At 40.6% G+C, this 26043-nt stretch overlaps 2 protein-coding genes across 4 annotated transcripts; both read right to left on the bottom strand.

Moving 5' to 3' along the window:
* Window positions 1-768: 768 nt before the first annotated feature.
* nsmce2 (NSE2 SUMO ligase component of SMC5/6 complex) lies at window positions 769-8628 on the bottom strand. The gene is made up of 6 exons (XM_033640149.2): window positions 8375-8628; window positions 6577-6689; window positions 6123-6276; window positions 1715-1806; window positions 1386-1492; window positions 769-882 (listed from the first exon to the last, which is right to left on the bottom strand). The coding sequence occupies exons 1-6, from the start codon at window positions 8487-8489 to the stop codon at window positions 771-773; spliced, it is 693 nt and encodes a 230-aa protein (XP_033496040.1). The 5' UTR covers window positions 8490-8628; the 3' UTR covers window positions 769-770.
* Window positions 8629-8856: 228 nt separating this feature from the next.
* washc5 (WASH complex subunit 5) lies at window positions 8857-24093 on the bottom strand. Of its 3 annotated transcripts, none has more exons than XM_033641739.2 (29): window positions 23988-24093; window positions 23040-23286; window positions 22508-22653; window positions 22194-22278; window positions 21927-22027; window positions 21157-21349; window positions 20863-21015; window positions 20542-20655; window positions 19551-19722; window positions 18458-18585; window positions 17962-18091; window positions 17468-17580; window positions 16706-16872; window positions 16238-16313; window positions 15454-15564; window positions 14823-14963; window positions 13628-13708; window positions 13333-13434; window positions 12868-13047; window positions 12575-12699; window positions 11731-11893; window positions 11453-11555; window positions 11283-11362; window positions 10937-11040; window positions 10642-10771; window positions 10381-10477; window positions 9848-10001; window positions 9610-9697; window positions 8857-9355 (listed from the first exon to the last, which is right to left on the bottom strand). In XM_033641739.2, the coding sequence occupies exons 2-29, from the start codon at window positions 23223-23225 to the stop codon at window positions 9299-9301; spliced, it is 3480 nt and encodes a 1159-aa protein (XP_033497630.2). In that variant the 5' UTR covers window positions 23226-23286; window positions 23988-24093; the 3' UTR covers window positions 8857-9298. The 3 variants fall into 3 exon arrangements, with proteins under 3 accessions (XP_033497630.2, XP_078028050.1, XP_078028049.1); XM_078171924.1 differs by having other exon boundaries at window positions 23040-23230; window positions 23988-24048; XM_078171923.1 differs by having other exon boundaries at window positions 23040-23278; window positions 23988-24046.
* Between the last annotated feature and the right edge of the window lie 1950 nt (window positions 24094-26043).

Below are 26043 nucleotides of genomic sequence, written 5' to 3'. Positions count from 1 at the left end.
CAGATGTTTAAGAATGGTTTGTTTATGGCTCATTCACAAAACTGTGTTTTGAGTAAATCTGTTTAATATCTTCAGCTTCCTACTTTATTTACCTGCAATTAGAAAAGATTGTCTTTATTAAAGGATCTCAAGCCCCATTAAGATTTAAACATTTCCAGTATTAGTTTATCTCGGTTCACAGATTGTACATAAGGTACACATGCTGTACTTATATGCTCACTAACCTGAAGAAAGACTAAAATGAGCACTTCGTGGATTTATAGTTGCCAGTAGGAATCACAACTCTACCAATAAATAATCCCCCATCATACCTGGAGCTGAGAATTTATAATCCAGAGATGAAAAATTAATTTCTGGACATAAATCCAGTGTCCTCATGCAGACACTGCTCTCTTGTGGTTCTGCCAACTTACTGCATGTAAAGCATGTAAAGATAACTGCAAAATGATCTGCCCATGCTTCCAATTACAAATACAAGTTTGGTAGCGTACATTGATGAAAAGGTTTGCAGCTTTTATTTACATTCACTAAGACTGGAGTTGACACAAAAGATGCTCCATCTTAAGAAATAAAACATAAGTCATCACTTCCTGAATTCTAATTCAGCCAGGCAGCAGAGTTTTTCTGGGGTACAACTCCTTGAACAAAAATTTCAACAACCTGAGTCCTGATAAAAACAACTGTCTTCAAAATACTAACAAAATATTACTTTCCTAATATACAAATAATAACCAAGACACAGGTTTTACGATGAATATAAATGTGGCGTACTATGTCCGGTTGCTGTTTCTCTTATGGCTCTGGATCTTTCTCCTCAGCATCTGGTCAGGAACCAGATCTGACTGTCTCACATCTGTGTTCCCACAGCCCACCACAGGACAGCTAGAGGACGGAGAAATAGAGGGAAAGTTAACATGTATAACAGGTATCGAAACAGACAAATATCATTGAGCAAATTCACACAGACGTGGGCAAGCATGCGTTTAAAAGAAAATTTCTGCATCAATACTGACAGACACTTCAGGGAGGATGAGGATAAAGTGTGTCCACACAGCAGCGTTTCATCAGTCATACACCTAATCACAGTAAGGCCCTCCTGAGTATTGTTGCTATAATTGTGCATGTAAGGTGTGCACGGTGACCGCAGTCAGGACCCAAGACAATAGGCAGGTTTCTTTGGCAACAACATGGACCGGGACTGGGATTTCATCAGTGTTCCTTAAGGAGCCGCCACATCTAATTTCATTCCAACATCAAAGCAGTATAATAAAGAAAATGTGAATTAAGGCAGACTGCTTGGTCCCACCACACCAGCCCACCGAGTTGTTTACTGCTGCAAAACCTGACTCAACTTTCTAACCATCCTCCAAGGGAGAGCGTCTTACCGGCATTTCTTTTTCTGGCTGTGTCTTGTTTTCATCAGGCCCAGTATGGCTTCTTCATCATAGTGGTGGTTACACTTCTTATTCTTCATCGGGTTCACCATTTCCACCTTGAATACAAATTCACAGTGGTGTTATGTAATGAAACACACAGAACAGAAACACAGTCTAGCTGCTAAAACATAAAACCAGGGTGGTTTTCTATGTTTTGCTGATACTGAAACTAATATTTAATCATCGGAAATTAGAAACAGTCATTATAAGATGGAGATGTTTTCAACAGGAATATGTAAATCTGTAAAATAATACATCAACAGGCTGGAGTGGTCTACCTGTGTGACTGGGCAGGTGAAGTTGACTTGGCTCTGTGTAACAGCGATGTCCTCATCGAGCTCCTCTGTGTGCTCTGCTGACTCTTGGTTGGCTGACAAAACAAAAGACAAACGTGCTTCAAATGTATAATTACAGTGATAAACAATGAACTGGATGACAAGATGGCAGGAGAATATCCAACAGGCAATGACATGGACTTGGTTGAAACTATCTTACTATATCTTACTATATAATGACGAAAACTCTGTGTGTCTGTTCCACGTTGTTCTCCTCACTGACTTGGTCAATCCATGTGAAATTTGGCACAGTGGTAGAGGATCATGGGAGGATGCGAATGAAGCAATATTACATCAATTGGCCAAAGGGGGGCGCTATAGCAACCAATTGAAATTGCAAACTTTAAATGGGCATATCTCATGCCCCGTTTGTCATAGAGACATGAAACTTTGCACAGAGATGCCTCTCCTCATGAGGAACAAATTTACCTCAAGAACCCATAACTTCCGCTTATATAGATTTTCCGCCATTTTGAATTTTTTGAAAAACACTTCAAATCGATCTCTTCCCAGGAAGTTTGACCGATCTGCATGAAACTCGGTGAATATAATCTAGGGACCAATATCTAAAGTTCCCTCTTGGCAAAAGCTGGAAAACTTACTAAAACTGAGCTTCTATAAGGCAATGAATATTGCGGAGGACGTGGCTCATCACACAAAGGTGTTTATACAACAGTTCCGACCGAGTAATTTGATTGGAGGGGAGGCATTCCGTGAGTGCTGATATAGAATATAACATCACTGGGACATGTAACAGTAAAATCACTCCGCTCACAGGTGTTATAAATATAAACACAACCGTTAATTAACCAACTGTCACACTCGCTACATTGACGCAAACTGACACTGTAGCGTTACGCCAAGAAGATGGATATTTTCCCCAAAATTACATTTGAATTAAATTATGAGTGGTCGTCAGGAGAGGACGAGTAAAAGGAAAGCCAGAATTCTTCTGTGCAGACCTCCAGGTGTGTTTGTGTAACATCAGCCGACCTCGACAAACTGGAGAGGAGCAAAAATGAAGCGAACACGGTCAGGAATTCTCAATGATCATCTGATGAGGTACTGATGAGGATGAGGGAGAGTGGAAGCTGAATCCGGCCGTGCCAACATCCAGGTTTGCCAATGTTTCATCAGCCGAACTGGACGAAGTTACACAGTTGCAGATCAATGTAAATACAAAGCAGCTTGTGAGTTCCTGGTGTGTGTGCTGCGTTGCCTGGCAACAGACCGGGGGAACTGTTTTTTTTTTCGTGGAGCTACATAACATACTTAAATCATTTATTTCATCACCTTTTGTTAACATTTCCTTTTATGATATTGCTTAAATAACATCTCAAGGGTTTCACCAATCACCACGCAACTTTGTAGGCATATGACCACACATAATCTGAGGGGACCCCTCCATTATTGACCCGATCAAACAAAATGGGGGCACTAGAGAGCTAATTTCTTATCTAGGCCTAACAGCCATATCGATTTTTACTAAACTTGGTAGATATATAGAACAGGACGCCTCAAGGTGACTGGAGAAATTTAACTCTAATTGGCAACTGGGTGGCGCTATAACAACAGAAAAATGCTTAAAAATGGCTAAAATGCGACCGATCGCTGTGGCTCCCCCTGTGGCCGAATGTTTGGGTTTTTTTTCAAGTTTTTGGTATGACTAAGTCACGGTATGGTATGCTGTACTCAATGGGTATGGACTAGTATTTATAGAATACAGCAACATGTCCCACTTATGTGGTAAAAAAAAAAGATTTTAAGAGCGAATTCTGTGTGTCATTAAATGCTAAAAACCCCCACATAAGACGCTGTCCTCATCAATTATTCAGTTTACCACATTCTACCATCATTCATAATGTCTTACATTGGCATAATATACACAGCCATTTACATTTATGAAGCACACACAGCCGTAAGACATTACACCAGCAGATGCACAGTTAAGAACATGCATACACAAAAATCTCACCAGTGCACATACAGTCAGGTCCATAATTATTTGGACAATGATACAGTTGTCATCATTTTGGCTCTGTACACCACCACAATGGGTTTTAAATGAAACAATGAATACCTGCTTAAAGCGCAGACTCTCAGCTTTCATTTAAGGCTTTTTTCAAAAATGTAGTATGAACCGTGTAGGAATGACAACCATTTCTTCACACAGTCCCCCGACTTTAAGGGCTCATTAGTATTTGGACAAACTAACATAATCATCAATTAAACAGTCAGTTTTAATACTTGGTTGTAAATCTTTTACAGTCAATGACTGCCTGAAGTGTTGGACACACAGACATCACCAGATGCTGGGTTTCTTCCCTGGTGATGCTCTGCCAGCCCTTTACTGCAGCCGTCTGCACTTCCTGCTTGTGTTTTGGGTGTTTTGCCCTCAGTTTTGGCTTCAGCAAGAGAAACGCATGCTCAATTGGATTCCGGTCAGATGATATGACTTGACCATTGCAGAACATTCCACTTCTTTGCCTTAAAAATGTCTTTGGTTGCTTTTGCAATATGCTTCAGGTCAATGTCCATCTGCACTGTGAAGCATCGTCCAATGAGTTTTGAAGCATTTAGTTGAATCTGAGCAGATAATGTAGCCCCAAACACTTCAGCTTTCATCCTGATGCTCTTGTCAGCAAGACAAGACTTCACTAGAATAAATACAGAGGGTTTATCACAAGATGCAAACCATTGGTTAGCCTTAAAAATGGAAGGCCAGATTAGAGTTTGTCAAAAACCATCTAAAAAGCCTGTACAGTTGTGGAACAGCATACTATGGACAGATAAAACAAAGATCAACTACCAGAATGATGGGAAGACAAGAGAAGGAAGAAGGGAAGGAACTGCTCATGATCCAAAGCACACCACCTCATCAGTGAAGCATGGTGGAGGTACTGTTATGTCATGGCCATGTATGGCTGCCAGTGGAACTGGTTCTCTTGTATTTATTGATGATGTGACTGCTGACAAGAGCAGCAGGATGAATTCTGAAGTGTTTGGGGCTACATTATCTGCTCAGATTCAACTAAATGCTTCAAAACTCATTGGACGATGCTTCACAGTGCAGTTGGACAATGACCTGAAGCATACTGCAAAAGCAACCAAAGACATTTTTAAGGCAAAGAAGTGGAATGTTCTGCAATGACCAAGTCATATCATCTGACCTGAATCCAACTGAGCATGCGTTTCTCTTGCTGAAGCCAAAACTGAGGGCAAAACACCCAAAACACAAGCAGGAAGTGCAGACGGCTGCAGTAAAGGGCTGGCAGAGCATCACCAGGGAAGAAACCCAGCATCTGATGATGCCTATGTGTCCAACACTTCAGGCAGTCATTGACTGTAAATGATTTGCAACCAAGTATTAAAACTGACTGTTTAATTGATGATTTTGTTAGTTTGTCCAAATACTTATGAGCCCTTAAAGTTGGGGGACTGTGTGAAGAAATGGTTGTAATTCCTACACGGTTCATACTACATTTTTGAAAAAAGCCTTAAATGAAAGCTGAGAGTCTGCACTTTAAGCAGGTATTCATTGTTTCATTTAAAACCCATTGTGGTGGTGTACAGAGCCAAAATGATGACAACTGTATCATTGTCCAAATAATTATGGACCTGACTGTAGGTACACAGACATCGAACACACCCACCCTTTTTAGCTTACTTATAATTCTCCCAGTGCAGCTACAGCTTTGTAATAGTCATCCTGTGCTCAAGGTATTAAAAAAACTCATGATGCATCCTTAAACTCTTCCAGGCAATGGTACATATTCTAATTTCAGTAGAATATGTGAGTTTATCCCTCAGCAGCAACAGGGGAATATTTGGCACTCATTCAGTAAAGAGTAATGGTGATTACTGGGTTACGGCTTTACAGAATACAACAGAATATGTAGCGTCTACATGAAATTATCTCATATTATCAATTTAGTTCACACCTCATGATATGTTTTCTTCCACAATGCAACTTTTGGGAGTCGGAGTCAGACTGGGAGTAACACTGTTGTAGCAGCAATTTCACTTATGATGTCTACAAAGAACCTAAAAATATGGCATCGTCTGAGTGTGGCCACGTTTAATAAGGGGTGTAATAAGGACAACAATTAAAAAGCAGAAAATAACCGCTACAGGGTGACAGGCAAACATAATTATTCAACAGTAAACAAAGGGAGTTGTGTGTTTAAAATCAAGCTAATTATCCTGAAAAAGGACACATCCAAAGATCTCTCCCTCTCCTTGGCTGAGAAGCCCTGCTGCAAGCATAGCTATTATCAAATTCCTGAGCGCACGGCATTGAGTCAAGCAGTGCATAAATTCAGATGATTTCTCCTATCTGTCTAGGCCTTACCTTGGTTGAGAGAGCTCTTGATGCTCTCCTTGAAGGCCACTACTTTCTGGTGATTCTGCAGCTCAGCGTCAGAGAGCCTGGCTATTCTCTCTGTGAACTGCTCCTTCACTTTGGCAGACAGGCTGAACATGGCCTCTGGCTGCTGCGACGTAACCTAGAAGAAACTGAAGTGGGTAAGGCTTTTTCCTTGACCTTTACAATTAGAGTCAACTGCAGTGTTTTCTCTGACATTCAAAACTAACACCTTGACATTAAGACTTGCCACTCTAAAAAAACATCTTGGTGTACACACCGTAGCAGGGGCCACCTGCATGACCTTCCAAAGAACCAATCGTCTTTATGCACTTTTTGTGCATCTCAGCCCTCACCCAGTAATACATCATGAGGCCGACCTGTTTATTTAGGAAAGGATGTTTTCCACTTATGTGATTAGACCATGCCAGGTTGCTCTCACCTCCGCTGTGACTTGTTGCACAACATCAACAAAGTAGTTAATCTCCCTGTCCAGCTTGGCACACTCCAGAATCATGGCCTCCATTTCTTTAATGCCTGGGTTCACCTCTTCATCTGTAACGACACAGCATGCACAGTGATGGAAAAAGTATTCAGACCATTTACTTCAGTAAATGTAGCAATAACATTGCTAGTACTATAAAAAACATTCCATTACACGAAGGCCTTGCAATCAGAATCTAATTCCTATTTAAAAAACTGAAGTATTAACAACAGAAGTCACAAAAGTACAAGCAGTCATTATGCAGAATGACCCGTGCAGGTATAATATTATCATGTTATTGGCTCATGGTCACCGATGCATGTAATGCTGGTGGTGCTCCATGTTGTAACATTAACTGGTCAAGGTGGAGCTACTTTTCAGCTACTTTTTATACTGGGGTGTCAAACCATTCTATAATACAGCACCTCCAAATGTTCCCCTTTTTGTTAATGTAAAGAAATACACGTACATACTGAAAACAAAAACTCACAATTAAAGAACAATCCTTTTAAAACAGATGATGAACAGTCTGAGATGCCTTTCGAAAAATAGGTGCAGTTTCAACAATATGTCTCAATTTTTCTATGTTCAGTCAGTCTACTCCTCACTGTCATTACATGTTCATTTTCCCATACATTTCCACTGTGAAGTAATGCTGGCATCACCATGCCAAACTTGAGTAGAAGCTATTGAGGAAGCAGGTTTCCCCTGTCTTACAAACCATTTACAAATTTTAAGTGTTGGCAGTGCCTTAGCAACAGATTATTTTGTACTAAAGCTGCTGATTTACAACATTTTGCACAATGTTCAATATCTTTAAATATGACCACAATAAGTACTCAGTGTTTTTTTCAGAGAACTGTATTTTGGTCAGGGGGAGAAAGCCTCTATAGCATTTTATATTAAGCAGGTCGCTCACTGTTTAACTTGCTCTGGAAACCTGGCACATCTTAGCTTTCATAAGAGCATCAACATCCTCCTGAGACCCTGGGTCCTCATATAAGGACATCACAATTTGGGTTTACTTGACCTATGCTTCATTCTGCTTAACTTAGACCTGTTGTCCTCATTCATGGACACTTTTTTTGTGCCATTTAGTGGAAGTAACAGCACAATACACTGATACAAGTAAAAAGAAGATGGCGCCCATCTCTACCAAGTCCGTCTGCAGCCGATCCAGACACAATAGTGGACAAGCTCCAAAACCTCATAACATTTTGTGATTGAAACTTGTTTATGATTAACAATGTTTGTAGTTTGATATGGCAATATAGCAACAGTAACAAGCTATGACACTGTTAATTAAGAAGTACTCATTGGAAAATATTAGGACCTTATTATCGTCAGGTTTGAGGACACTGGGACTCAATTATCATTGTCAATATTTAGTTTTTAGAAATTAGAAATTAATTTAGAAATTAAAAATGTATACCAAACAAAAGTTTGGGTCTCAGGAGGATATTAGGTGTGTAAAGTTAACATTATCTAGTGAGCCATGACCCTTTGGAGGGCAGCTTCTGGCCCGCGGGCCGTAGGTTTCACTCCCCTGTTTTATACTGTAAAGCAACATAAAATGAAAAAAAAAGACCCAAGTAGAAACGTATTAAATCAATAGTAGCATCATAAACAGGAATTCCAGGATTATCCCAAGTTATTATGTGGCCTTAAGTTAGAAACAAAGAACAAACCATGTAACGTTAGAGAGTGATAGTTAAGTGATGGTGACAAGCATACTGAGGGTGTCTGTAATATTTACCCTGAGTCTCCGCCAGGTCCATCGCCACATCTGTCACGATGTCCATTCCCGTCCCGATGTCTGCCTGACATTGCTTCAGGCTCGACAGTGTTCCGTGGACGGCACTGAGAGACATTACCACCGGTGTCTTTTATCCTCTGAGACTACCGACACTACAAACTTAGCCAACTAACGTTACGTTAGCCAAGCATGCTAAAGTTAACGTTACCTGCTATTTGTGTTAGCTTAGCTAGCTAACTGACGAGCTAACGTTACTGTGTGAATTAAAAGTAGCAGCGTCTTAATCTGTGTCGAGTTTGTTTTATTAATATTATTATGAGGATAACAACCAGAAGTGAAATAAATTAGCGACAGGAACACAGGGAAGTCACCCGCTAAAATATAACTCTGGAGTGGGGCTTAAGTCTAACTTCCGGGCTTGTTTTTTCAAAGTAAAAGCCTTGACCGAAATAAAAGAAAAAGAAAAGAAACATAACCACATATTACAAATATTCTTATTTATTTATTAACTGTGTTCGAAAATGGCACAAAGTCACAATACACAAAGTTGGCAAGTTAAGTCATTTGCTACTTAAAATCTATATTTATGTACAATCTATTATTAGTGCATTAAGACATTAATGGTCATTGAAATGTTTAAGTCAACAACTTAATAGGCTTTTTTTTATGTTGGGGACCGAAGCACTGGTGTAATTATTAAAATCACTGAAGGCCAAACTCCCTTCAGTTTCAGGGTCCTGGTATTGTGCATGCTTTGCTCACTGTTGCACTGCCATGGCGCAATGGAACACTTTGACAGAGCCATTGTTAATATTATTAGTTACACCTGTGCTTTTCATACTATGACAAGTTAAAATGTCTGCAGTGAAAAAAAGCCTAAGGCAACAAAAGCATAACTTTTTGATGAAACACTTCTCCAGATCTTCACAGTATTGTTCTGAACTCGTCAAAAATGAAACTGGGCACATGGGCTTCGGCCACCTTAAGAATAAAGAGAAAAAAAAGGAATAAACATGTTACTATCCCACAGCACAAACAGTAAAAATGCAAAAAATACTGCTTTAGAAATGTTTAAAGTCGTGTCTCATTCAGGGCATGGTGCTGTAAGATTTACCATTTGTTACAGCTGAAAGTTATTGCATATTGCTGTATAACAATACAGTTGCTAAGCATACTATCATTTGCCACATTTGTAAATATTACTGGCAGCACTACTAGCGTCAAAGTTATCGTACCTTGCGTGACAGTTTTGTGTACTTCACATAGTCTTCCAGGAACATCAGAGCTCCCACCACATCAGAAGGCATATCAGGGATCCTCTGACTGTGATGAGGTCAAACGAAAACTCAAACATGAGCAAATAAACCCATAACAGGAGACATTTTATACATTTATCCTGCTCAAGCAATCAAAAACAGAAATCTTAACTTAAAGTTACACAGAAAGAAGTCTTACTCGAGTCTGTTTTGTTACCTTGTGCACTGGTCCATGATAGAGCGGATGAACTGACCAATGAGAGCCAAGAACTGATGCGTGTATCTCGAGTGAAACTGCTTGAGCAGGGTGAGCATGCCGAGAACTAGCGGAGGCCAGTCAACTGGATCTGTGGCTTTCCTGCAGGTCATTCCTGGGTAAACATATTACATTAGTCATGTATTCATTTACATGTGGATGCAGCCTTTCATACCAAGCCTGGCAAAAAATCCACCATGTAATGTCTCACTATTACACCAAGAATCTGGTGTGCTCACAATCCTTAAACCTCTCTAGTCCAAGTAGTGACCTCCTACATTTCCCAGAATAATGCTCTATGTGCGCTAAGGACAGTAAGTAGCCTGCCCAATTAAAAACTACATGTAAACTGTAAGAGATAGAGCAGCCTGTAATGGGTGTTTTGCCATGTGGGCACACTGATTTGACCTGTTACATTCATGATTGTGCAACTCAATAACTCATTAACCACAGTGCCATAAAAGCTGAACTATAGTAAACTGAAAATAACTTGCCATGGTTTTTGCTGTACTGAAGTTTAGGCAGCTGGGCGATAACAAACAGGAAGTTGATGATGGGGAAGTAAGGTAGGCGCTTTGTGGTGATGTAGATCTGTGAGAATCATAAACGGAAGACATATGGTCAGAGCGTTCTGCAGTGCACAACCACACAAAACAGAAAACAGACAGAGAGTGCAGACAATAAACACGGGTGACACTGGCTTCAGTTTGTGGTGGTTTCTGAAATTCAATTATTATTGGTCAAACAGTAATCACCTTGTTGAGTGGGTTGTGAATGCCGGCAGCCTCCAGGTGGGCAGTGATGTCATACAGGAGAGTGTTGTCCTCTTTAGGGTAGGGCAGTGATGGATCCTGGTAGTGAGCTTCAATGTCTGCCAGCAAAGACCTGGCAAGGGCGCAACAGGAGTTGAAATATGGTAAATGAATAAAGGAGTTTGAAGGAAAGTTTTAATTGGAGCAATAATCATTTATCAGCACAACTACAGAAATATTAGCGCAGTGGTTCTGTGTTCTCTGAAGTGGAGAAACTTGAGAAAGAGACTTGACTGACTTGTTGAGGTTTTCCAGGGCAGCAGCCAGGTGTTTGGAGTCAAACTTGCAGGAGTAGTTCAGCTCATTAGCAATCTGCTGCCTGAGAATCTGCATCTGACCAACCTACAACACACACATTTATTTAACATTATTTTTGCAGCATCATGTCTTTATTGGTACTGGCAGATGGCAGATGGCAGATGGAGTGGCATGAAAATACAGGATGGAGGGGGTCATTAAAGATTGTAAACACAATTTGAGCTCATGCTTCATCCTCAAAGATAACGTAACCTATAAACAACTAAACTTAAGTTATCAATAACTATTTTCTATTGACAATATTAGAAAATATCATGGAGCAGTACCTTCATAATGGCCTCCAGGTATGCACCCCAGATCTTCTGGGTTTTTGCCACAGCGCTGGCATACACTTTGCTGGCATTACCTGTTGCACAAAAAAAAGGAAAAATTGACTCTTCTCAAGGAAAAAAAAATGGTCCTGGCAAATTGTGGGATGTCCTAAATGAAAACCTACCCACAATGCCCTGGACTGGGTTGACAGCACCCAGCATGGCTTTGAAAACATCCACCACAGCTTTGTCCTTCAGGATGGTCCTCTGAAGCAATATCAGGAAGTTCTAACGGGAGAAACAGGTTCTTATATATGCAAATATATTCATGTATGCATACTCTAAGCACTGAAGATACCATTAAAGCCCTTACACACCTGGATTCATTACTTTTTGTCACCAATAAAGAGCCTTTTGGTAGTTTTGTTGCACAGCTTGAGACCTTTTTTTGAATACTAATTACCTGCAGTTCCTTGACAATCATGAAGCAGAGCAGGCGGTCTAGTCCATTGAGGCCAAATGTACCGAGGGTGTTCTGGATCTCAGAGAACAGCCTGTTGTTGGTGACCTCCTGGTGGCTCCTCAGGTCATACCAGGTGTTCATCTGGTCGATATAGCATGTTACTCTGTAGGAAGGACAAATGTTTGTCAGGGAGAGCTTTTGGAGACTGTACGATTCAGCATCTACAGATATGACCAAAGATTTAATCTCCATCTTCAGATTTAAGCCTAGTTTTTCTGATAAAGTAAATACTTGGAGGAATAATTCTTTTAGTTTGTTTGTGTTATTGTGTGACTTTGTTTAAAGGGTTAATTTGGAATCACCATAATCACACAATGACACAAACAAACTACTGATCGAGGTAGCGGTAGATCAGCAGCTCTGTTGTGCTTGGTAAAATGACTGTTTTTGTCAGTGGAGTCTGGCTTTGAAGTGAGCATAGCTAATTTTCACTTTCACTTTAAGTTTCCCATCAGAAAGGGCTGTCAGTTTAGAAAGTTCTGAGCATCCGACTGGATAAATGAGACTTGGATTATACTGCATGAGCTGTGTCAGTTTGTAAAAGGATGTTTTCATATAGTTTTGCTGTTGATAGACACATTTATCTATGACGTCAATTCATCAAGAATTTTTTCAGTTTCTGGATTCTTCATTCACTGGAGGCATGCAAGAAAAACAGTTTTCTTCACAGACTCTAGTAACACAGGGTGAGTAACTGTTATACAAATGATCATTTTGGGGTGTAAAGTATTCCTTTCATTGACTTTTCTATTTCAGTTTCACTGTTATATTTGAGGAGACATACTTGGGATCAGTGATCCGGAGAATCTCTCTGCAGAGACGACCGATGAAGGTGGCAGACTCGTCCACAGAGGGAAACTTTGGGATGGGGATGTGGGTGGACTGGTGCACACTCTGCCAGTCCTGGATCTGATTGGAAGCAAGGAAATAACCAATCAATCAAGTCCTGTTACAGACAAACAGACCAGAGCTACCAGAGCATTTCTTACTGATTACAGAGGGACGAAGTGATGCTGGTGCACTATTCGGGGATGTGATAAGAAACTGTAAAAAGCATGCTGCTGTGTTAAGCCTGACCTTGGCCCTGAGGAAGCTGTTGCATTCCTGTTCCACATTGTAGTTGATGATACGGGACACCTCCTCCTGCCAGATTTTAAGGCCGTATATGCTGACGTAGTCCTGGATGTACTCAAACGACCTGTAGAACCCATCCATGGTGGCTGCCATATCCTTCAACTTGGGCATCAACTCACTTGGCTGAGAGAGCAGAAGATCTTGTTTTAACTTTTCACTGCTTTCACTTCTCACAGGGCAAGATATCACAAGGACATTAGTACTTTTTTAATACATTATAAGGAGCCATTGAAAATATTTTCTATGCTGTATTCTGAGCAAAACCTGTGATTGTAAATTGTTAACGTTTTTTGTCCTGTGTTAGTGATTTGATGTGACACATATATATGTCACAAACTTGATAAAGCACTTTTAAATATACACATAAAAATATTTAGTGATCAACAGACAGCAGATCTGAAGTCTGACCTTAGCCTTGGGGTTGAAGATCAATCCTTTGTGTAGAGCATAAGCAACCCTCTTCACCAGCTCCTTCCTGATGCCATCCTCCAGAAGCTGCTTAGGATCCACCTAATGCATCACAGTGTGTTAGCAAAGTCAAATCCACTACAGCTACTTAATCTTGAACTGCACTGTGGCTGATGGAGACACCATATCCCTTTCTGCTTGTTGGAACAGAAGCAAGTTTTAACAATCTATCATGATGCTAAAAGCAAAAGTCTTAAACTTCTCAACAAGTCCAAATAACTATCACATTGTCTACCTTAATGATCCCAACTAGAGTGGTCTTCATCATCAGGATCCCCTCAGTGAAAATGGAGATGTCGTGGGTGAGTTTAGCCACCTGTAATCACATGAGGAAGAAGGATGTTTAGGCACACAAATGACAGAATTCAGTGAATCTCAAACGCTTTTAGAAACATATTTTAGTGTACTGTTTAGCTGTAAAATCAGAAAGTTTGTGACCCGACTGCCATGTTGGACACAGTCAAACGAAGCACCAAGCACTGCCAACCAACTAAACCAACTGATTGCAGAAACAAAATCTTGATTCATATTTGATCAGCACTGCCTAGTCTGACAGTTTGACTGCAGTTCATTAACAGTGACTGACATGATTGACAGCTGTGTCTTAGAAACTCCTTGCCTCTCCTCATTGGTTGTTTTCGTTCATGTGTAAAGATGCAACTAAGCAGTTTCAGCAGATATGACAAAAAGTTACATTTATAAAAGTTACCAACTGTAGCTTTAAATTAAATCAGTCAGATGAATGCCAGTAGACACTGTACTTGAATTGCATGTAGAGGAATGTGTGATGCTGTTTTGTTTTAAGTTTTTAAATTTGATTTGACATTCTTTTCAAGAGTTAAACACGTTTGATTTCAAGGCATTTGACACATTTTCAATACCAGGCTAACAAATTCTGATTAACGCATTTAAAGCTACAGTGCGTAACTTCTACAAGTCCGTAAATGTCCGTTTCACCCAAGCCACTACTAGAGGAGATGACACAATGCTGATTAAGCCGATCGACTCCTCTAACATCTCGCGGTATTTTTCAATATATATCATTTTTAGTATGCGTGTCTACCGGCGACATTCCCGCGCTGGCACACAGGAAATGCTTCCTCACAACAAGAAGAGAGGGGGAGGAAGAACAGCGAGGTAGAGCGCAGGTAGAAAGAGAAAGCAACATGGCGGAGAAGCGGCGAAGTAAGTCCCTGACACTTATTTTCTCATTTGTATTCACATGAAAAGCTGCAAGTTAGTTTGAAAGAAACGTTTAGAAATGGCAGCAAGTATGATTGCCTCAGACTCATACAAAAGACAAGTTGGTGTCTAAATAGCACAACTTGAGGCCTCTCTTTCTAATATCTAATTATTTTCATTTCTTCACTGACAGTCTGAACAACAGTCCAGGAGCTACATGCACATTGTTAAGACAACAGCTGTTTTACTTCATAGCGAGCCCCGAGCTGGGAGTAGTCCTTTAGCTTGTCCTTATCAAGCCGCGTTGGCACCTCCATGATGTCATGGATCTGCAGCTTGATGATCTTGGCCAAAGAGGTGAACATGCTCTCTGGGATGATCTGCAGCACCTGGAAGCAAGAGGATAAAATACCCAAACTGAGCACCAAATGAATCTAATACCCTAGTAAACTTTGAGGGTTTTTTTAAAGACAGAAGAGTTGAGATTTGTCTTCAAAAGCAGATGGTACACCATGCTGTAGATGAAAAATCGTGTGTACAGCTAGTAGGAGCAAATCCTCCAGCATAATGTAACATGGCATGTGGCTGATGAAACCAGAAGGTAATAGCATCTTAAGGTACACATCCACTAAGTAGCTGTTTCAGGGTAAATTTGCCAAACAGATGGCTGTAGAAACATTAATCATGGCTGCAGGTGTTACTGCAGCTACCAACAATAATTTACAGCATGCAGAGCTCATTTGTTAAAGTTGTGAAACCATGTTCATTCGTGAGTGCCACAGGAAGTGTAAGAGACTATGCCCTCTGTGATAAATACCTTCACATGCAGGAGCTATTTTGTAATATCATATGTAAAAACATGACTTTAATGTATTGTACCTTTCTGACATAAGCCACCAACTCTCCAGAGTAGAACTGTGAAACGCTCAGCAGGTCAGCGCTGTTGGCCTGGTTGATTCGCAGCAATGGAAGGTCCAATGCAGATGCCAGCTGCTCACACAAACAAACCAACAAAAGAATTCTTTTAAAGTTCCCATGTTTTTGTCACCATATGTCTTGCACTAATCGTTTCCTATACACCAGTATCTTGCCCAACAATGATAAAAAAAGTAGGTATTCTTAATGTTATTTTAGAGTTTGTTATTTCCTGGAAAACACTAACAAATGTTAATGACTGATCCTGCACTCAGGGGCATATACTCATTTTGCATCCAATTAAACGCTCTCTCCTTCATTAACAGCACTGCCGGCTTCCGATCTCGCCTCGAACATGTATTGGCCTCACTCCAGAACACTTCTCTTCCATTTCATCCCTGTCCAATTTATTGTTAATATCCGCAGGCGCAGGAAATGTAAGCCCTCGACAACAGAGAGCAGGCTGTCCCCATGGCTGTTCTCCATGTTGAGCTATAGCTACTGTCAATCTGAAATTTGGCAAGAAGGCGTAACGTACATTCAGCGTGATTGGCTACTATAAATCCCAGTCAATATCTGTGACAACTCCCTCCCTAGCTTACTGTTTGTACAGGAAATCAATTAGAACTCCGCTAGCCATTTCATAGAAGCTTTAACATCACAAGTAACAACATATTATGGGAATTTTTTTTTTCAACATTATTACTCTTTTGTCTTTGAGTGAAAATGCACACACAGTCCTCCTCACCTTCAGAAATGTAGCTCTCAGTTTGGTGACCATGGACGGGTTGACTCTGATACTCTCCTGCATAATTAATGTGAAGCTGCAGAACAAAAGATAAGAAAGAAAAACAAATGGATAAATTCTGCTGTAGAGACAAAACAAAAACACAACAGAGTTAAATAAAGTCGAAACAACTGCAGCACTGTGGTCTTCTTGATGGTTTGTGTAAAAAGCTAAGCAGACCGACTCACTGTTTTTGGCTGACAATGTGAAAGACAAATCTGTCACTATCTCCACGCTACTGAGGAGCTTTTAATAGAAAATCATGTGAATTGCAATGAAAAAAAAACAAAACAAAAATATTCCAAAAACTTTGTTACTTAAGTGGCTGATTTATCAAATATATATTTTCGGTGTATTCAAGTTTGCTTTACCATCTTCTTCTTGGGTAGTATTTATTTATGGAGTTAATATTCATTAGTAAGTAAGTACCTGTCAATTATCTGCCACGCGTAGGACAGGTCTCCAACTATCTGCATAGTAATAAGGACCTCTTCTTTGATATTGATGGTGCGGATCATTTGGTGCAGAAACTTCCTGGTGTCAGCCAGGAACTGACACACCTGCAGGTTAGACTCCAACTGGTGGAACTCCTGGACCTGAAGACCAAACAAATCACATATCTGTATCCAGGGAATCGTAGGCACTTGTCTGGCAGTCTTATTTTCCCAATGTGTAAAATAATAAATCTCCATTGGCTCTTGAGGAAAATCAAGTGCTGGCTCAGGAGACGTACCCTGTGCCCATGGACGAGCTAAGTGTCCAAACACTTATCAATGACTGTACACATAAACATAACCCAGTGCAATTTTTGTGAAATCATATTTGTCCCACTTCTTATTGTACAAAAGACTGTGGCAGGACAGACAGGAGAAAAAAGGGCAACCCCCTACAATCCACTGAGCCAACAAGACATTTCCATTATGTATTCTAATGTTTCTTTATTTATATGCATTTCATAGCAGTTAATTTTGTCTCTTTGTTCTGCCACTATTTGCATACATTGTTATGGATTCACTTATGATCTATACGCACGAAGCTCAGGCAATCAACCTAAAAATAATACATTATTCAAATAACGTTATTAAATTCAAATTACAAGGTCAAAAGGCTCCAATTAAGTTTTAGCAAATCAACTCTGTCAGTTTAATGTGAAAATGTAAATCCCAAGTGAAACGTCTTTATCTCGCTCACCTCAACAAGAGCCTGTATGAGCTGAACTGTCTTCCTCCCAGCAGCCGTGGAGTCCTCATAGTTCAAAGACTCAATCTGCTTTGAGATTTCTCTGAACCAGGCCTGTAAGTTCTCTGTGAGGAGGAATATAGATATATGTGGTACAAGTGGAGAAAGAATGTTATCAAAGTATTTTTCACAAGTGGTTAAGAAAAATGGTCTCGCCATTAGAGCCGGAGTTGCGGCTACAGAAGTAAGTATGACTGATGTAAATTTAATCCGCCTCTCGCTGCATGTGTGTCTTTGATGCAGTTTCTCCACTATGTTTCCCTGCCTCAACATTTTTCTCTGCACAGCTTCAAACTTAAACTCATTTAAGCATTTGTGCTCCAACACTGAAATAATCCATGACATTCAGAGCATGAAACGCTGTATGGCTGAGGTTCCTTTCGTCAGGACCATTTCTTTGCTGTGTGTAATCCTTTCACCTAACCCATCCGAACGGTGTAACTCACCGTTTTTCTCCACCCTGGTAAGAGGTTTGACGCCGGAGAAGACTTCGGCCAGCTCAGTCATTCTCTCTGATCCCTCCTTCTTAAAACTCTCCCATTTGATCTGCTTCTCTGACAGCATCTGCTTGAACATCTGGAAGGGGGACAGCACAGACGCTGAGTTGATGTGGAGGGATTAGTCAGATGAGATGTGTAATGAGAACATTAAATTTGTGTCCTCTCCTAATGATAGACTGGTTAGCCATATGCTGTCTATGCTAATAGACAACAGAGCAGACATACCTGAGGAGAAACACAGTTGGTGCGGTCACTTTGGAATTGTTCTGGCATTAATTTTTTCAGAGAGCTCAGCATGTTTGGAGGCAGCTTACCATCCCAGGGTCCATTCTCCTTTGTTTAACATCTCCCATAATATTAATAACAATTTGCTCTTGACTCCCTGTTTTTCCATGTTTCCCTGTCATCATTCACATTGTGGAGTTGCTCACAGGACGCTCACCTCTTTGAGTGTGAACTCAAACTGAGCAGTGTCGAGCAGCAGCTGGAACAGGATCTTGGCGTTGTACTTGGAGTCGTTAAGAACTTGGTCCTTGATCTGACGCAGGCGCTTGTTATTTGGATCATAGGCTGCAAGAAAATAACCAGTTTGAACAAACTGCATTTTTATCTACATCATATTTCCACAAATTTAAAAGTCTGGAGCAACGTGCTATAGGAACTTTCCATCTCACACTAACTAGACATGCTTTCTGCAGCTTGAGGCATGTTAGATTTAAGACTTTTAGAGACTTTATTCAAGACTACTTTGAATGAAATGTAGGAACTATTTTACAATAACCAAAATTAAGGGGGGTTAGGGAAAATTTTACCCAAGTACTTATTGTAGCATAAAATGAGTTTGGCAAGTTTTTTGGCAATTTTGTGTGTCTTAACCACCATGAGTTTGAAACACCTTTTGCAAAAAATACATGGAGCCTTGTCTGCAGTGCATTACACTGGTTTCAGCCATGCTGTGAAATCTTGTATGATAGTGAATTTTGGTTGAATCTGTACTACCCCATTTTGTCCAGGGTACAGTGACAGTGGGCTAGCAGACAGTAGATCATCTGCTCAGAGCATCCCTGCCATAAACAAAATATGAGTGTTGTTGATTCTACTATCCTGATCTGCCTGATGTAGATGCAAGAAGCTAAATTTGGTAAATTATTTACAAAGAAACAGATGTTAGCAGTGTTAGCAATGAGATTTTGCAATGCAACTTCAACAAAAAAAAACATAAAATTCAATTTCCCATGTGTCCAATTTTGAAAAATTAATTGAAGTAATTTTGGACTAATTAAGGTCTTATTTGTATATTAATAAATTTAATACCTTTTAAGACTTTTTAAGGATCTGCAGGAACCCTACTAGAAATGGTAAAAAGTAAAATTCAGGCTGCTTAAAGAAAATAAAACATCAGCATCTTACTATTTATTAACTTGACCCACTTAGAGTTATTCTGAGGTAAATTAAAACATCACAGGAGACATAATCTTTTCTTCTCCAAGCTACATTGTGTTCCTTATGACAAAAAATCTGCTCAATGTTCCCACCTGACTCTGCGGAGTGCAGCATCAGCCAGCGGATAGCGACGTTGCAGTCCCTCAAACAGTTGAGTAGTTTGGGAATGTTGTCCAGAATGATCTCCTCCCTGAGGAAACCTTCCTTCAGCAGCTGCTGCACCTGAGGCCTCAGGCCCTCCATGCTAGCTGCATATCGAGTGGCCTAAACACACAGTGACAGAGGTGGTGTTGGTTGGGAGATATGATTAAAGTTAAGTTTTTCATCTTGGACGATAAAAAAAAATCAATCACTCCCATAAGTGGTCTTTAAGATGCATGGCAATGTCTGTAGATGACCATTCTCGGAACCCATCAGCTGGATTCGGCCTCTGACTTCCGGCAGAGGGCGATACAGCCTCTGGAGGCAGACCCCCGATTTTTTGGCATTCCGGTTTGAGGAGGCGAATTTCCGTTTCCGACTTCCGTTTAAATATGCTGAACCATTGCGATGGATTCAGAGTTTGCAGTGACACCAATTATGTTCCGCCTCGTTAGTTCACCGCACGGAGTGTTTAACCTGGCAACAACTGCAGCCGGCTCAAACGTGATTGATCAATATCACGCGGACTACAAACAGCCTAGCACCGGAAACCAAGGCTCTTCTGCTCTTTTTCCGGAGGCAAGATCTCCGGAGTTTGCCTACAGACTCTACATTCACTGAATGTAGAGTCTGTATAAAGAGACTAGTAGATGACATATGAAACAAGGACTATCTGGTTGCCTCCTCGTGCTATGGGTGCAGACTTCTTCATGACTATGACACTGCATCTTCGTTAATATCTGTACTTCAATATGAGCTCACGTACATTCACTATCTTTTAACAAACTTTTCAAGACAAGTTTAAATATCTTTCTAAAGTCATTGATTTGATTAGTGTTTCCATTTAGATTCTGCACAGTCACATTGGATGACTTGCAAATTCTGCAGACACAGTTATCAGTACCTGCATATAATAGAGTGCCAATCCAAAATTTTTAATACCTGCTCTTTGATGTTAGCAGAGTCAAGGGTGTAGTTGAGAGCAGTCTTGGCAGCTTTGTATGGTTCCCAAGCCTCCACCAGGTTTACTGTGATCCCCATGTAGATGCTGATTACCTGCAGACAGACAACACAAACACTTCAGTAAATACCCCTCAAATAAAAACAATAAAAACTGAGACAAAGCAAGACAATTTTGTAAATGCCGTAGCATTTCAAAAAGTTGTTGACATTCCGCTCTGATCTACTGGCGCGACATTACTGGTGCACACTGAGCCCACAGGATGTCTAGTGATAAATCCTTTCACACAACAAATGTCTTACCCAGTTGTCAGGGAAGTACTTGTCCACTATCTCTCTCATCTTGGCCTGCTGGGTGTGCAGTATGGAGGAGCTGAAGTAGAGGCAGACATACAGCATGGCTGCCTGGTTGGCCAGCGCTGTGCTACGATGCTCTGGTAGAGGGTATGCAGACACCTGGTAGACGGGAAGAGAAATGTGATTTGACACAATCTATAGCCACTCAAGTTGTAACAGTCCCATAAAATCTATGACAAAGGAAACTGTATTTGGTAGGTTTCACAAAAAGTTGAAAATGATGTTTCAAATGTTCCTCACTTGGTTGTATATGTCGTCAGAGCGCAGCCTCCCAATGACCATGCTAATAAAGGTGTTACTGATGGGAACTCTGTGGAAGTAGCTCTCTGGGTAGTTGGAAGGCCGTTTTGCTCCAGGCTGACTGGAGTAGCCGGTGCTGCGCAGGAGCTTACAGATGTCATCCAGGTTGGAGTCTGCTGATGAGCGGGCAGCACTGAAGAAAAAACAGGGGTACATTTTAAAGAATGGAGCTAGTGTGGACAAAAGTTACATGTCATTTCTTATTATATCACTAGTTATTAAAGCAAGATTACTAAATCATTTTGCAAATAATCAGTAATGTCAAATGCAGTTCAATTCAGCATGTTTCTGTGTGTATTGTCTGCACACCTGGCATTGCAATTAGCATAATTGATGTAAATCTACTGATTATCAAGATGTTCATATGTCACACAAATATGAACCTGTTAGCATTATATTTATACAGAAAATAATATTTTTGATGTAAAATAACATCTGATACACTGAAAGGTGAAGAGTTCAAGCACATTTAAAAAAGACATGATATTGCAACTGAGAGGCTAAAACCAAGAGATAAAAAGGGATCAGGTACACCAACTCCAATGTTCCCTCTAATGTTTTAAGCAAATGCACGCATGACTCAAGTGAGTGACTCAACCTTGCCGTGAGCGAACATCACTATTAACAAATGAACTGAGCACACTGAGGGTGTGAGTCAGCGAGATAATGTCATGAATGTGTATGTGAGAGTGTGTGAGTCACAAGTGCACCTGTATCTATAGTAGGAAACGAGCATCCTCTCTCTGACCTCCCCTTCAATCTTTTGGTCAATAACCAGCAACATGACTCCATAAAGGTAGAGAGCCTCGCACTGGGTGGGAAAAGAAAACATATACGATTAACTTCTGGAGTGTCTTTTCAGTTTGTTTTATTAATTCTGTTGTGAACTAATCACAAAGAGATAAGCAGACGAGATAATGTCAGCTTGTTCTTGTAATGTTATAAAATTAAAACTGATTTGCATTTGTGTTACTTACTAAAAGCTGCTTCCCATCCTCATTTAGAAGCACAGTCTCCAGGGTCTGCTGAATATAAACACCCTCATGTAGGTCATCTAAATATCTAAAGAAAGGAGAGAGCAGTTTTTGTAATATATTCTGCATCATGTTTTGCAATTTAAAACAGGAGAAAAACAAGGGAGGGTGAATTAATGTCACAGACTGTGTTTTTGTTGTTTCTTTCAATAGGACGGCTCAAAACACATTTTCGTATTCTGAGGAACTTTTGCTCTTAAATCCACTGAACTCAATGTGAACTGGAAAAGAAACTAAGTAGCCCAATCCCGTCTTACCTGTTAAGATCCACTATATATTTGTGGACACTTTCAAAAGCCAGATAGAACCTCGACAGAATTTCAATGTTGTTCTCCCTGAACTCTTCATCCAGGTCCTGAAGCTCAGGTTTGGCTTCCAGCTTCCCCTCGTAATACTCTGGGCCCTGGCAAAGAAGCAACATCTTGATAGTCAGTCGGCACTCGTGTCTTTATGAAAAGGTGCACACACCTCCTGACAAATGGGACATCCTTGAACAGCTTTTCAAATAAGAAAGCAGAGTTAAAATGTTTGTTAATGTCCTCATCTCTGGGAAAAACCTACGGCTGCCCTGCAAAACCAGTGCTGGTATTATGCAGCTATTACAACTAAAGCAAAATGATCCCCACCTCCAATTTCGAAATATATAAATAACGTCTTAAATATTGACTGCATCACAATGAGCATGCATCATGTGCCTAGTTTCCTCAAGTCTACAAAATGTGTATGCACTTATATAGCCACAGCACTTGTATGTTAAGCTTTAACTACCTGCCCTGATCAAACCCATACCTTGAAGTAGCTAAAGTCACAAATGATGTCTCCATATTTCTGCTGGTCACTCTTGTCCTTCAGCCTGAAAACTGCAGGGATGAAGTCAGAGAGGCGCAGAAGCTCAGCGATGATGGCATTTCCTCTGGAGACTATCCTGAGGATGGCCTGGCCACACAGGTTGTTCTCCGCCAGGAAGTCCACCATAGCGGTTGGAGGAAGAGGAGGAAGAGGATGCACAGAACAGTGACACCTTGACCCTGTGTGTCTGCAGCAAAATGAATGTTTGAATAGTCCAGACAAAGCGGATATTTAAAACAACAAATAATTCACTTCCAGGCTTGTGTTTTCTCAAGTAGACAAATTATTTCATCCACCCTGCTACAGAGCCCTTGTGCAAGATAATGAATGCCTGGCTCCATCCTGACTGGTCCTGGTTCTGACTCGACCAAATGGATGCAAATAAAACAGACACTCTCCCTATGGCTTTACGTTATACCTTATAACATTAGCATTACCTTTACTCAACAAATGTATAGTAATATCAAAGTAGTTTGCATAACAACGGAGGTTTTCTCACCGGAAGTACAGTGCGGTAAGCTTTTTAATACATGGCACTCATTTTCACTCTGTTGAACGTTAGTCCAGTGACGTCTACTTTTAACACCCTAGTGTTTCATAGGTTCCAGGTTTCTTAAAGACACGTCAAAACACACTGAAAACACTCATTCAGCTTTTAACTGACTTGTTTGGTTAAACAGAAGTATTCGAGAAGTAACGTTAGTTGTTACATGGTCATGCCAACGTTAGCATGTAGCCGGTTAGCTACTGTGGTTAGCCTTGATGCTGCGAACGACAGCGCAATGAAAGATGCGAACATATGTTGGTAAACTGACTTTTTGCGTCTTGGTGATGTTATTTAAATAGCCGTAAATTTCAACAGTGTTGGACTGTAGAGAAAAGACTTGCCTTTTTATGTCTTCTCTTCCCTGTTTACTTCCTCATGACCAACCACATGACACTGCCGCTGGGTGCGTTTGATTCTCTTCACACAGCGCGCCGGAGAGAAGAGCGGTGACAAGTGTAGCTCATGCTTTGACTTCCATCACGTTATTTTCCTATATTTTAGATTTTTTGCCTTTTGTTCAAACAACCACATCCCAATAATCATTTTGATGTGTGTCACAGTAATTCTGCCTGCTAATGTAAATCAAATATTTTTATATAATCAGCCTGAATCACTGAGTAAACTCCACTCCACAAAGACAAAATGTGTCAGCTGAGTTTTTACCCTCACGGTGCACTCAAGTGCTAAAGCTCATTTAAGTGTGGGCTACATGTTTCTGTAGATGGCGACAGAGATCCACTACATCCTGAGTTATGCTCTCTCACTGCTGTTCCACCACACTGAGGGTCTGTGGGTGCAGATTTCTGACTCCACAGGGATGCAGTGATTTGCAGGGATGGTGAAGTGAGAACAAGCCTGAACTGAAACTAAACCAACCTACTGTGGAAAACCACGGAGATAAATCCACAGCTAAGAAATATAACATCCTGTAGCCTTCAGCCGACAGATATCCTCCTGAAATGTATTTTCTTGGTGGTCTCTGAGGGGACATCCCTGTCACTTTCACAGCACACCACTCATTATTCATCATCATCTGTACAATGAAAATCAATTTGGCTGCAGAAATGACGAACCCGGCTTGTAAATACTGGAGTCTGCCGCTCACTGTGTCTGACACGCCTGAAAAACTGACAGCCAACATGTGGTTAACATGGATGAAAAAGCAGAGGCCCCAGTGTTTCCTTCACATTCTGATTGAATTGGACTTTTATTGCCAATATGTCTAACACGCTGGCAGGCACTTCCTTTAAGCAGTGTGAGCCTGAGGTTAATAACAGTCATATGGAGAAGCTGTTTGTTTGACCTGTCACCTGTCTGTGTGGCAGGGCGAGGTTTCATCTCAATCCTGAACCAGTTGATGTCACAGTGTGCTGTGGCAGATTGTCAGTCCTCATCAGTCAGTGTGTATGTGGTAGTCTGTCTTTTGATACAACACTGCTGCATTACTTTAATTTCATTTTATCTTCGACATGCAAATGATTCTCTGCTTCATGGTATTCTTACGGATTATCCTCATAACGCTTTTACTTTATTCATTAGTGCAAAGTGGTGATTGACGGGGAACTGGGGGACAGAGGGTGAGACATAGGACATCAGGCAAGGTGAGCGGCATTTAATGTCCTGAATAACGTGCTCCTTATCTAGCAGAGCCACTGGAGTACCATTATTTCAATGCATTTTATAGTGGGTACAAGGGAGTAAGACAGACAGGTGCAATTTAGATTCATAGCTTGCCTCCTCATTGACCTGGCTGTCCACAGACTACACACTGTGTCCCTGCAGCCGCTGGATTTATTACCCGTTTACCATCACACCAAGGTCACATTCTCAGCGGCACCTAGGTCAGCTATATGGGTTTCCTGGGAAGAATCATGAAAGGTTTTCACTAATGAGGTCTCCTACTACACACCTTCTTTATTAACCTTCTGGTGCCTTAAGGGTTTTCTCTTCTTGTTATCATGATTGCTCTTTGAAGAATCTCATCTGAGAGTTGCCTTCTATCGTAAAATACTAGATTGTTTGTGATGAATCAAACACAGGCAACGGACACCATATGTACACAGCAACAGTGCCGTCTTATTCCATAGAGTGGCCTAATATTCCAAACACATATTTGTTTTCATTTAGCCATCGACTGAAGAGTGACCAAATGACCCTTGTGTCTCTGCCCATTAAGAGCATTAACAGATCTCAGTTCTTGTTCCCTGAGTCGCCTGGCGGCCATTGACTGTTGAAACTGGTAATTATCATTTGTCAGTGAAACCCTTGAATTGGCTGACAAATGATGATTGCCTCTTACCTGTGAGCTTCTTTATGTGCTAACAAACTCTCCAACCTAAATAACATTTTCAAGAAAGAGGGACTCTGAGATTTATAAACTGGGGTTATTATCAGTAT

Source organism: Epinephelus lanceolatus, chromosome 10 (assembly GCF_041903045.1).
Source record: "Epinephelus lanceolatus isolate andai-2023 chromosome 10, ASM4190304v1, whole genome shotgun sequence".
Classification (NCBI taxonomy): domain Eukaryota; kingdom Metazoa; phylum Chordata; class Actinopteri; order Perciformes; family Serranidae; genus Epinephelus; species Epinephelus lanceolatus.
Note: the sequence above shows the minus strand (reverse complement) of the source record. Positions and strands in the feature narration are given on the sequence as shown.

Coding starts and splice junctions, on each gene's coding strand:
- nsmce2 (XM_033640149.2), bottom strand. CDS start 8,489: ATGTCTCTCAGTGCCGTCCACGGAACACTGTCGAGCCTGAAGCAATGT. Junction 1,807..6,122: donor CAAGAGCTCTCTCAACCAAG/GTAAGGCCTAGA, acceptor TTGTTTTGTCAG/CCAACCAAGAGTCAGCAGAG. Junction 883..1,385: donor AGCCAGAAAAAGAAATGCCG/GTAAGACGCTCT, acceptor TCCGTCCTCTAG/CTGTCCTGTGGTGGGCTGTG.
- washc5 (XM_033641739.2), bottom strand. CDS start 23,225: ATGGTGGACTTCCTGGCGGAGAACAACCTGTGTGGCCAGGCCATCCTC. Junction 22,279..22,507: donor TATATAGTGGATCTTAACAG/GTAAGACGGGAT, acceptor TCCTTTCTTTAG/ATATTTAGATGACCTACATG. Junction 18,092..18,457: donor TTGAGTTCACACTCAAAGAG/GTGAGCGTCCTG, acceptor TCCCCCTTCCAG/ATGTTCAAGCAGATGCTGTC.